The sequence below is a fragment of the Musca domestica genome, unplaced genomic scaffold (assembly GCF_030504385.1).
Source record: "Musca domestica strain aabys unplaced genomic scaffold, Musca_domestica.polishedcontigs.V.1.1 2, whole genome shotgun sequence".
Lineage (NCBI taxonomy): Eukaryota > Metazoa > Arthropoda > Insecta > Diptera > Muscidae > Musca > Musca domestica.
This window is the reverse complement of record NW_026712249.1, coordinates 5791966-5805276: the sequence shown is the minus strand read 5'-3', so window position 1 is coordinate 5805276 and position 13311 is coordinate 5791966. Positions and strand designations below refer to the sequence as shown.

Here is a 13311-nt window from a genome sequence, read left to right as displayed (position 1 = left end):
TCCTACTTTGCAAATCCCAATATTTACATCAATGCTAGATCAGTTGCGAAAATGGACAATATTGGTCCACTCCATCAAGTACCTCCCCCACAAAGGTCAACATTTTGAATAATTATAACTTCTATAAAATGTAATGTATGAGTCCGATTGCCTTCATATTACACATATCACAATATTTTTATTAGCCCAAGATCTTTTGTGAAGATGGTAATCTCAGTACACTCCTTCTGGTAATTCCCGCACGAAGGGTCAAAATTTTGAATATTAATGAATCTCATATAATGCGAAATTAATATCCGATTCCATTTAGGCTTGGTACAACTCAATATTTCTATTAACACAAGATCTGTTATAGAGAAGGTAGAGATCGGACCATTCCTTCTGGTACCTCCCCCACAAAGGGTCAAAGTTTTGAACAATTATAACTCTTATAAAATCCGAAAAAAAACCTCCGGCTCTCTTCATATTTCATACATCCCATTATTTCTCACTAGATTTGCTGTGAATATGGAATATATGCGTCCACTCCTTGTGGTACCTCCCCCAAATAGGGTCAAAATTTTGAATATTCACGAAGCTCATATAACGCGAAATTAACATCCGATTTCAATCAGACTTGGTACATCTCAATATTTCCATCAACACAAGATCTCTTATAAAGATTGTGGAGATCGGACCATTTATTCTTGTAGAGATCGGATCATTTCTTATTTATGTCATAACAGCGATTCTTTACAACTTGCTATATCTCAATATTTCTCTCAACCAAAAAACTGAGATGTATGTGGAATTTATGATTTCGCATAAAATTGGATATAAATGTTCGATATTCTAGTAATTTTGCCCATGTCAGTATTTTTATGTGTATTACAGGAATTATGAAAATGGAATACTTCGGTCGACTATATACCACACACATTTTAACATTTTCTAAAAATTATCACATATCTCATATACATAAATTGAAAGAAGTAACTAATATGGTCCAAACCTGGCACATCACAATATTTATATCATATTTATTCCTTCGGAACCTACTCCAAAGAGACTGTTAGTCCCCTATTCTATGTCCCAGATTTTAAGCCTTTTTTCAATAGCTTTGAAATAAAAATGACCGATATGTTATTCGAGTTTCATCATAAATGGAATTTATATTGTCTAAATAAGATATCTTTATTACAGCAAAATAATCATTCACGCTGATATTTATGGTGGAGTCACACATGTGCATTCGAAACCGCTTAGATATTGCGCTTTTCGTTTATTTCCAAAATAGTCCATATTATCTTCATGCCATGGAATTCCCTTAGGATACTTCGTCTTGCTCCAATACAAAACAGTGTTCTACTGTTAAATTAGGAATTTATTTATTATTTTATTATTATTTTTATTAATATTCAAATTCGATTTTGCCAATACTTACCCATTTCGTTGGCATTCTCTATAACTTCATGACCTCCTCCATCTACTACCTCTCTGCGAACAGTTCTCTTTGTCCGTTTAAAAATAAGGAAGATGTGCCAAAACTACAACAAACATGTAGTTATTTTTTATTTACTTCTTTTATAAATATATTTACATGATTTCTTTTTTTCTGCATATACTTTTTGTATAAAATGTAATTTTATAATAATACTAATATAATATTTCGACAACAGTATAGACAGGGTGAATTTCGTATATGAATCCTAAATATTTTATATATTTTATTATACAAGGAAGACTAATAATATAACAATAAATAATATAATTAATGAGAATATAATAAGGATGAATTTTTTCTGAAAGGGAATAAGAAGGGAGTTTTGATTAGTATTGGAATAAGGTTTTCCGATCTGAGACTAAATTTAAAATTTTATTATGTACAACAAACACCCATCACCTGCATAAAAGAATTTGATGGATTACAAAATAAAAAATAATGAAGATGAGGCTATCTGTTTTAAATTTTTTGTTGAGTTATAGTTCTATCGAATTGAGCATAAGATCGATTGTTAGACTTCTTGGTGGGCATTATCGCAAGAAGAGAGATTTAAATAAAAAGCACTTCATTCGCTTGTATATGAATCGAAAATGCATTTCAAAATCTGATTTCGTGATTTTCACCATAGACAAAAGTCGACTTCAGCTGAAAGATCGATAAATTGATCAATCAAAAGTCAGCTTACGTATCGCTGGACTGGGCGAGTTTTCTCAGCGGTACAATCCTGGAAACATCTTAGTTTGTTTTTATACCCTCCAACATACATAGTATGTTTTTTATTGTATTGGTATATTAGTTCGTCATTCCATTTGTAACTCATCGAAATAATAATTTTAGACCCAAAAAAGGTTTAGCCCTGTCAGTCCGTCCGTCTGTTGTAATCACGCTAGAGTTAAAACGAATAAAGATAGGAAGCTAAAATTTTCCACAGAGCATTCTTTTGTCTGCAGGTAGGTCATGTTCGAAGTTGGGCTATCGATATCGTATTGCCCCGATATTCGGTATTTTGATGATTTAAGCTAAATTGTTTCATGGAATTGTCTTAAAATCCATATTAGAAGTTCTTTCTAAACACTTTATCCCCTGAAAGATAAGAGAGGGTGAGGGTGAGATGAAAAAACTGCAACCAACTTCAGACTGCTGTAATTTTCAAGCCACTCGTCCAGAACTCAAGCGCCGGCCATGGTGATGGTGTGGGCCGCCATAACAGCCGATGGTCGTTCTCCACTCGTATTAATTGACCGTTGCACCAGAATAAATGCCGAATATTATGGCGAAAATATTCTGGAGGGTGTATTAAAGCCTTGGGGACTCAAACATTTTGGCTGAAGACCTTCGACATTCCAACAGGACTCAGCACCATCGCACTCAGCACGCGCCACCCAAGAATGGTTACAAAATGAGGCTACTCGCTTCATTTCGAGCTCACAATGGCCACCAAAATCTCCGGATACCAATCCGTTGGACTATTGTGTATGGATTATTTTGGAAAGCAAGGTTGGCATTAAAAAATACCAAAGTGACGATCACCTCAAGCAAGCGCTTCACCGGGAATGCGCCAAAATACCACAGAGCAACGTTCGGGCAGCGTGTGACGGTTTCATTAGCCGTTTGAAGGCCATAATTCTTGCCAAAGTTGACCAATTCGAACAAATCTAAACATATTCTAAAATTTGATACTATTTCCGACATTTTATCCTCCCATTCAATAAAATTAAAAAAATGATATGCTTTACTTTGGTATGAAACACAAATACATGCATTCGAACTGTTAATGTTTCAAACTCAAATACCTTAATAAACTTTAAAACCTAAATATGTATATTTTAGAGATAAGTTAATTCAGGTGAGGGGTATTTGTTAGAACTTGACTTTTATAAAATTTGATTTACCTTGATTCGTTTCTTTTGTAAAACTTCAGCTTCTTTGATTTCTTCGGCTGCTTGTTCCACATAGTCTCGGGCATCTAGATAATGTTTTTCTATGCTTTGAATGACCATACTCTGAAGAGAAAAGAGATATGTAGAATCTGATACAAGTTTTCTCAATAAAGAACTCACCTGTTCCACAACTAAGGTTTGCAGTTGTATAAAGACAGCATGTACTTCTTCCAGAGATTTTTCCAATTTCTTCAGATCTCCCAGACGGGCAGTCAAGGCGTTTAAGGTTTTTCGCGCATGTTCGGTATCTTCTAAAATCTAAAAGGAAATATTTATGATCTTTAAAACCTATTAAAACATGCGAATTCGAAAGGGGTTTGTTTTGAATCGATCGGTCGTTAGTTAGTGACTCTTTCGAATTCATTCAATGAAAAATTAACTAAGCTGTTAGGAAATTGTTAATACCCGATCTCCGGTACGCTCGTCCGAATTCGAAAAGGGAGTTCTCATGAGAGAATAATTAGAAATCGAGCGAGTAAGCTTTGCTACTTTTCGAGTGAGAGCAGAAACCGTTTGAAGAGTGAGATTCTTCTCTTACCATGTGCTCTTTAATTTTGAAATTTCCTCTATAAAAAAATGGAAAGGAAAGCAAACTCTTACTCTATTTCGAACATTTTTACTTTCGATTGTTTCTCATACTCTCTGTTGCAAGTAAAACATCAATAAACAGTTTTGGGATTGTTCAAAATACGTTTTCTTCTTTAAAAAAGCTAAATGAGTGAAAAATTGCAGATAATGAAATTGATCCTTTAATTTTCTTAGGAGTTGCTCTATCACGATTTTGTTTATGTATGCTTCTACTCTCCACCATAGTATTTAGGGTATATTAAGTTTTTATACCCTCCGCCATAGTATGGAGGGTATATTAAGTTTGTCTTTCAGTTTGTAACACCTCGAAGTATACATTTTAGACCTCACAAAGTATATATATTCTTGATCTGCATACAATTCTATGTCGATTTAGCGATGTCCGCCCGTCTTTGGAAATCACTCTAGCTTCCGAACGAAATGAAGTAGTATGTCTGCAGGACTTTTGGTATTTAAAATGGGTCATGTAGGTCCACGTTTTGGTATAGCCCCCATATAATGATACCTCCCTTTTTCGTATTTTGGTGATTTAAGCGACATTATTCAAGTTTCACATTTGAGTATTGTAATGGTTTATGACAAAAGTTGCCTATGCAGGTCCACGTCGTCTTATAGACCCTAATATAACGGCAACATTCGGTATTTTTAAGAGTTTAACAGAACTTTTAACGGATTTTATTATTATTTTTGAAAATTGTCAAATTCTTTGAAAGATCGACCCGGCCGCTTTTTTACTTGTTTTTCAAACAAAAGTACTTCCTAGGACTCTCACATTAAACAAAATAATGGGGAGTACTCTTATACTCTTGAAGTACTCCCGCTGGCGAATTCATTTCAAATCGAGAAAATTTGAGCACTTGTTAAGACTTAATCTTCTACAGTGATAATGTACTCAATTCTGATTGATTTGACATTAAATGTATGAAAATTAACCTCAAAAAGGTCAGCCTGATGCAAGTTTATAAAGGTCTTCATTATATAAGTAGGCTAAGTATTCGATTATTACTTACATTACATGTATATAAATTTGTCTGTTTGTTGGTGACCAATGTCTCGATTTCCTCTTCATTCAGTTCAATATTCACTATATAAAATAAAAAAAATGTATTTTTACACCCTCAAAACCTTGTGGGAATACATTTTCTTACATATTCTCGACTGGGTTCGCAGTGTTCGTTTCAAATTATTTTCATATTCCTGTAGAAATTCTTCCATTTCCGTCCATATTTCGACATACTTTTGAAACAATCCATAGTAGAGTATTCGTTTCATTCGCGCCAGTGTCGTAAAATCGTCTGACTGTGGCAGATTCGTTTCCAGCGTTTGGAATTTATTCATAATATTACCTCCGATGAGAATACTGCTTTGGCGTAAATTGTAAAAGTCTTTTTCTGGAAAGAAATCGCTGCATTAGGGGGAGTCGTTCGATTTATAAAAAAAATGAGGCCATAACTTACCATTGAAGTTCTTTGCATTTTTCGCCGTAGCCATGTCTTTCATTTTATCCAAATTGCTTTGTATCACAGTGAATTCTTGGAGGATTTGGGAGTACTTGAAGAGTGGAAAAAAGATTTAAGTTAATATGGATAATAATTGTGAATATTGTCAAGTTTCTTCCTTAGATTTATTTTGACTTTAGTTCAGATGTTTTAGTTTATATTAATTTAAAATAAATATTTCCGCGTAGAACTATCTATATTAGTCCTTATTATGACGTTAGTACTTGTTCTTTTTTACTCGCTCGTATTTATAACAACTGTCTCATTTGTTATTTACATACATTCGTTTGTTTCTTCTTGATTTTTGATTAGGTCCTCATCTTTAGATAAAAGTTTCGGGAATACTTCCATGTAGGACCTATAAATACGAGTGAGCGGTAGGTCAATCAGTTGTTTGTCTTCAAAATCTTTCATTTTGAAGTTTACCGAGGATGATACTAGTAAACCCATTGCACAATAAACCCACATCCATTTTTTGTCCAAAACTATTTCAACGTCTCCATATGTAAACCCTAGAAACCAACAATGACATCAATTTCAGAATTTTAGCTCTATCCCTTCACACAATGTCTAATTTAGAAACATTTAGTACACATATCCCAAAAAAAATCTACATCTCTCCATCCTACACACCAAAAGGGATCCAAAATTAGTACCACTTAGTACTTTTTGAACAATGGATACCAGATACCAACGGAGATCTCAATATAAAATGTCGTCCAGCTCTATCCACTTACTCAATACCAAATTTAGTAACATTTTGCACTTTTCGCATAATTTTAGAATATTTCAAAACCATCTCCATTTCTTAACTACGGACACCAACTGCGACATCTATATCCAATTTCAGAATATTATCTCTATTCCTTCACCCAACACCAAATTTAGTACTTTTCGTACAATTATGGTACACATTTCCGAAACCACCTCCAGGCTACACATAAACAGCGTCCCTAATACCAAATTTCAGATTTCAAGCACTATCTGTTCACCAAATAATTAAATGTACCAAATATAGGCCTATTTGGTACTTTTCGTGCACTTATAGTAGATTTTTCCAAACCACATCTTTATCACATACCTACCACCAACAGGGACCCCAATACAAAATGTCAAAATTCTTTATCCGTCCACCATAAACCAAACTATTCCAAATATGTACATGTAGTACAGTATGCACACTAAAATTTGGTAATTTGTAGTACTTTTTGACCAAGTATAGCACACATTAACAAAAACACAACCAGATACCAACACATCATAATTTTATCTAGATCCCTTCTCCCAATAACAAAGGTAGTACAATTCAGTATTTTTCGTACAATTATAGTACACTACCTCCATACCTCTAGGCTACAAATTTCCGATTTCAAGCACTATTTGTTTACCCAATAACAAATGTTATTAACAGGGGCCCCACTAACAAAACTTCGAAATTTCAGTTCCATCCATCCACCCTAAACCAAACTGTTCCATATGCAGTCCCATTTAATACAGATCGCACAATTAGTACACAGTTCCAAAACCGCCTTCATATATCTTTCCAGCCTTGATTCTTACCCGTTCCCATAATACCAAATTGTATTATTTAAGAAGTTTTGTGCCATTTTAGAACTTTTCGTATCTGAAATTACGAATTTCCAAAAACCCTTTGGTGCATCTAACCTACACTCCATCAGTGGTTCATTCCGTTTGTCCAACACAAATTATTCAATTTATAGTAAATTTTAGTTCTTTTCATAAACTTTTTCAAAAACGGTCAAGACTGACCCTCATGGACAATTTTAAGATTCCAGCTTCAGCCGCTTCTTCTGATTCAAGAAATTAAAACGATCGTGTTTATTTCTATTTTTATACCATCAGCCATATCGCTAGAGAGGGTGTATATCATTTGATACGGCCAAAACGTGTTTCATCGAAATAACGGTTTTAGACCCTAGGTCTCTTTTGACCAAATCCGTTTCAGGACATTGGAAGTCGGTCTATTAATGTCCGTCCGCCCGTCCGCCCATCCGTCTGTCTGGCTGGTCTGGCACGATAACTCTCGAAGGAAGTATCCGATTTGATCCAAACTTGGTACATTGTAATATCATTATCAAACTTAGACCGAGTTCGGAGATGGGCAATATCGGTCCACTCCTTCTAATACCTCTTTCACAAAATGTCAACATTTTCAAAGAAAATAATTTAGTGCACAAAATCCGATTTGTCCCAACTTCGCAAATCCTAATATGTACATCAGTGCTAGGGCATATGAGAAAGTGGACAATATCGGTCCACACCATCAAGTTCCTCCCCCACAAATAAAATGTGATGTAATTATCCGATTGTCTTTAAATTACACACATCACAATAGTTTTTTTAAACCGAGGTCTGGTGTGTAGATGGAATACATCGGTCCGCTCCTTCTGAAACCTCCCACACAAGGGGACAAAATTTTGAATATTTATGAAACTCAAAAACACGAAATTAACATCCGATTCCATTCAGACTTGGTACATCGCAATATTTCTATCAACACAAGATTTGTTATAAAGATGGTAGAATTTGACCATTTCTTCTGGTACCTCCCTCCCAAAGGAACACAATTTTGAATAACCAAAACGATTATAAAATCCGAAATAAGCATTCGGTTCTCTTCATATTTTAAACATCTCATTATTTCTACTAACACAAGATCTGTTGTGAAGATGGGATATATCGGTAACCTCCTTTTGGTACCTCCCCCCACAAAAGGTCAACATTTTTGATATACATGAAGTTCATAGTTCATCCGATAACATCCGATTCCATGCAGACTTGGTACATCTCAATACTTCTATCAACACAAGACCTGTTATAAAGATGGTAGAGATCGGACCATTTCTTCCGGTACCTGCCCTACATAGTCTTCAAGATTTTGAAAAATCAAACGCTCAAAGAAAGCAAAATAAGCATCCAACTCTCTTCAAATTTCACACATACAAACATTTTTGCTAACACAAGATCGGTTGTGAAGGTGATGTATAACTGCAAACCCCTTATATCTGTCATAACTTGCGAAACAAGTCAGTGATTCTTTACACCTTGCGATATCTAAATATTTCTCTCAACCAGAAACCTGGGATGAATATGGAATTTATGATTTCGCATAAAAGTAGATATAAATGTTCGATTTTCTTGTAATTTTGCCCATACCAATATCTTTATCTGTATTAGATGAAATATGAAAATGTAATATTTCGGTCGATTATGTTAGGTACCTCACGCTATTTTAACATTTTCTAAAAATTATCACATATCTCTAATACAGTAAAGGAAGTAACCAAGTTCAAACCTGGTAGGTGATATGTAGGTCCGATACGAAATAGACAATAATCAAATAGTCTGAAATAAAAATGGATCAATTTAAAATCTTAACAATTTTGCAACTTATTTTAGCTTTCTTTATTATCGTGATGCAGTACTTCGAAATGCACGTGAGTGTATTAACCTCTTCACGTAATAAAAACAACAAAGCATTTCGTAATGCAATCTCTTTCCGATAAACTATGAGTGTAAGATTCAGAGCGGGTAAAATATCAAAATCCAAGTTAACCATGTTTGTATTTAACAAATAGTAAATAAGTATCCAAACACTGTGTGGCAAAGATACATACATACATACATTCGTACGTATAAATGTAAGTAGGCATATCATATAAAAATATGATAATTGTCTGAGAATGAAACACAAAGGTTCATGCTTGCTTTTTTCCCGACCACAATACATGCCTCCTAAAATGCAGCTTGGATCCGGAGTAAATCCCACAATGCATTACATGTGAACAACACAAAGCATTGTTTGTTTATTGCAAAGGTACTTCCCCTCCGGCCTAGCGAGGCCGAGAAGTGAATAAAAATCAATCAGGAAAAAAACAAAAATTTGACGGGCAAGCAAGCGATTGAGGTGTACAATTTGGTGCTTAGGAAATTCCATATAGGGCTTAGGCTGTGGAACACGTTAATTTCTAACGCTGATTACATTTTTTATAACAACTTTTGATTGTAACATACCGATCAACTTGGTAGGTGAATGCTGCCGCGATTCAAACATTTTTTGTTTTTTTGAAATGATGATTCAGCAGTGAACAAATTTGTTATTGCAATTTTTGGAAACTAAAAAAAAATCTTAAAAGGCAATACAAACAACTATAAATGATACAGGCTTTTTTTTATTGATTCAAAGTTTTTTTTTTTGGTTTTGGTTTTATAAACAAGAAAAAAACATTCTTTGTCTGATGCCAATTGTTTTTAGGGAAATTCCCAATGGGAATGCAATGAGGAAGTAAAGAAAAGGGTCAAGTGGTTTTGCTTCTTAAGTTTTTTTTTTTTTTTGTTCATGATTTTCATCATACATATGTATAGATAATTGTGATTTACATTTTTAGTTTCAAGACATTTGAAAACGATCTAGCTACATACTCGTATGTTGCTATGTTTGTATGACCGTCTAGTGCGCACAGTATTTCGCTAAGGGAGCATCCGATTATAAATTTTTGAAAAATAAAAATTGAATTGAATTTAAGAAATCACACTTTTTTTTGGGAAAACCTTGAAAAAGTTTACATTTGAACAAGTAAAAAATCAGCTAACCACCACCATTTCCACCATTTAGAAGGAACTTGAAAATTAAAACAAAAAAATCCGAAAACTACCACATAAGTGGAAACCGTTATATGGGGACTATACGAAGACGTGGGCCTGTCAGTTTCAGTGAATCTAAAATCATTAAAATATCGAATATCGGGTGGTACGGTTATATGGAGGATATACGAAAACGTAAACATGCATACGAAATTTTTTTGTCATAGGCTGTAGTACCCATTACGAACTTTAAATATGAAATTTAAAATAATTCCGTTAAATAATGTCGCTGAAATCATATCACCACCACCACATAGCCAAACGTGGACCCACATAGCCAATTTACGAACTTAACCTGGCTACTATATACAGGGCGAGATGAAAAAAACATAATTAATTCGACAAATATTAAAAAAGTGATCTCGGGGTAACGCCATTGAAATTCCAAAAAGTGCAAGAACTTACATCGCAACAGAAAGAAAATAGACTCAAAAGAGCTAAAGAGTTGCTTCGCTTGGCCGAAAGTGGCGAACTGCCGAATTTGGTTTTCTCCGATGAGAAAACATCGCACAATGGCCAGAAAAATCTCCGAATACCAATCCGTTGGACTATTGTGTCTGGAAAGTAAGGTTGGCACTAAAAAATACCAAAGTGTCGATCACCTCAAGTAAGTGCTTCACCGGGAATGGGCCAAAATACCGCAGAGCAACATTCGGGCAGCGTGTGACGGTTTCATTGGCTGTTTGAAGGACATACTTCGTGCCAGAGGTGACTAATTCGAACAACTCTAAACTTATTCTAAAATTGGATGATATTTCCGACATTCGTTGCTTCCATACTTCATCGAAATAACGCTTTTAGACCCTAGGTCACCTTAGACGATCTTGGGGTGCTCCGTCTATCTGTCTGGCTGGTGCATACAGTAACTCTGAAGGTCCAAACTTTGTATATCATAGTGTCATTATCAAACTTAGAACAAGTTTGAAGATGGGTAATGTCTGTCCCCTCCACCTCCCCCAAATAATTTACCACATAGAACAACAATTCAAACATTGTAAATGGGAAATGGACGATATCGGTCCACTCCATTGAGTAACTCCCCCACAATGAGTAAAAATTTTGAATAATTGTAACCTTCATAAAATTAGAAATAAGCATCGGATTCTCTTCAAATTTTGCACATTCCAACATTTTTGATAACATGAGATCTGGTTTGAAGGTGGGATAAATCGGTCACTCCTTCTGGTACGTCCCCCACAACTGGTCAACATTTTGAATAATTATAACTTTCATAAAATCCAAAATAAACATCCGGTTCCCGCCAAGTTTCACACGTCCCAATATTTTACTAACATCAATTATTTTCAAACTCGGCACATCCCAATATTTCTATCAACACAAGATCATCGGTGAAGATTAAATATGTTGGACCCCTCCTTGCGGTACCTTTTTCACCAAGGGGTCACATTTTGAGTAACCAAAATGCTCATAAAATGCGAAATAAGCGTATGACCCTTTCTGAACTTTACACATTTAAATAATTCTACTATCACAAGATCTTGTGTGAAGATAGTAGATATCGGTCCACTCCTTCTGGTATCTCCCCCAAAAAGGGTAAACATTTTTTAATGATTATAACTCTCATAAAATGTGACACCTGTTCTGGTACCTCTCCCGCAGTGGGTCAAAATTAATAAAACAAAAAATAAACAAAATGCTTATAAAATTCTTAATACGTATTTGATTCTTTCTCAACTTCACACACCCAATATAAAACAAGGCAATATTTCGATAAACAAAAACATCAAACTTCTTGTGTTTCTGTATCAAAATAACTTTCGGAGACTACTTACAGCTCTTTCATTTTCCGGTCTTTTATTTTGTTTTTTGGTAGAAGACCTTGAAAACACCTAATGAAGGAATTTTCTTTGGTATCTCTTCCAAACAATAACTTCGATATCGATTTTTCCTCTATGGGTATGAATTTTAAGAATTTTAACCCTATAACGACATCTGAGAGTTCATTGCAGACCCTTGTTATTTGTTTGAAATAACTATCAATCTCGCGCTATTTTATTTATGGACTTTTTTCCGCTGGCCTGTGGTGACTTAAGGCTTGAGGGTACGACAAATAATAATTGTATTTTTAACTTGGTTCTATGCTGTTGTTGTTTGTTGTTCTTGTTCTTAAATTCTCTTACGGCAACAAAATAAAAGTACACAATTGTTTCATAACCATTAAACCACACTTGAAACGATATTTCTCCTACAAATTTCACGAAGAACAAATTTTTCGAAAGGTTTCAAACTAAATTTAGATTACCCTCAGAAAATTAAATTTTACAATTCCGACAACTTACCACTTTCAAAAGGGCTTCCATGGCAGGATTATGTGGTATAATGACAAACTCCGTTTCTTCATTCGCCTCCGCTTCCTCCTCCCCCAACTCCCGCCCATTGGCAACTGGCTGCAGGGGTTCTTTTCCGTTGGCTTTTTCATGGCTAATATAGCCCACAATGTCATCTTCATTTATAATGCACAATGAGTCCGACGATTTGGCATGGAGCAGTTTGGATTCCTATATTAAAGAAAAAATAATAATAATTGTTATCATAATTTTTATTTTCAAAAATCCAAACTCTTACCCACCTCTCTAAGTTCCTCTAAACGATCTTTAATCATTGCAATTCTATATTTGGCAGTTGATTGGTTGGTTGCTTGGTTTGTTACCTTTATTGTGGACCTTCTTCAAATTTGTCTTTTATTTTCTTACTTTCAGCTCTTGTGTGTGTTCTTTTCTTTTAAATTTCAAATTACTTTGTAGTAGCTTTTGGTTTGTTGAAGATCGTTTTAATTTAAACAGAAAATGTAGTTTTTTATGATTTACTTCTTTATTTACATCTTTCTCCAACAAAGCTTTGGCAAAGAGTGATTCCGCTGATACGCTCTCGCCTCAAACATTGTGGATCCACAATAAGATGAAAAGCATTTTGAACGTTTTTTTTTCTATTCTTTCTGTGTGAGTGCTCCTCTCGCCACCAGAGCTATACGTCAGATACGTCAGAATACATAAGTGCGATTGTATACGTCAGAGAGAGGCAGAGTGGGGGCAATAAACCACAAAGCTGTATATGGAACAACTCATTTTTAGAAAGCCCAAAACAAAACAGCACAGTGTTCGACAATGGCTAAATG

At 34.7% G+C, this 13311-nt stretch overlaps 1 protein-coding gene across 4 annotated transcripts; it reads right to left on the bottom strand.

Moving 5' to 3' along the window:
• Nucleotides 1–1122: 1122 nt before the first annotated feature.
• On the bottom strand, nt 1123–13107 carry LOC101892440 (syntaxin-4). 4 transcript variants are annotated; one of them, XM_059121709.1, is made up of 9 exons: nt 12762–13107; nt 12476–12694; nt 5469–5562; nt 5160–5402; nt 5022–5095; nt 3544–3681; nt 3376–3486; nt 1424–1526; nt 1123–1347 (listed from the first exon to the last, which is right to left on the bottom strand). In XM_059121709.1, the coding sequence occupies exons 2-9, from the start codon at nt 12494–12496 to the stop codon at nt 1307–1309; spliced, it is 825 nt and encodes a 274-aa protein (XP_058977692.1). In that variant the 5' UTR covers nt 12497–12694; nt 12762–13107; the 3' UTR covers nt 1123–1306. The 4 variants fall into 4 exon arrangements, with proteins under 4 accessions (XP_058977692.1, XP_005181732.2, XP_005181733.2 ...); XM_005181675.4 differs by having other exon boundaries at nt 12766–13106; XM_005181676.4 differs by having other exon boundaries at nt 1123–1344; nt 12766–13106.
• Nucleotides 13108–13311: the final 204 nt, after the last annotated feature.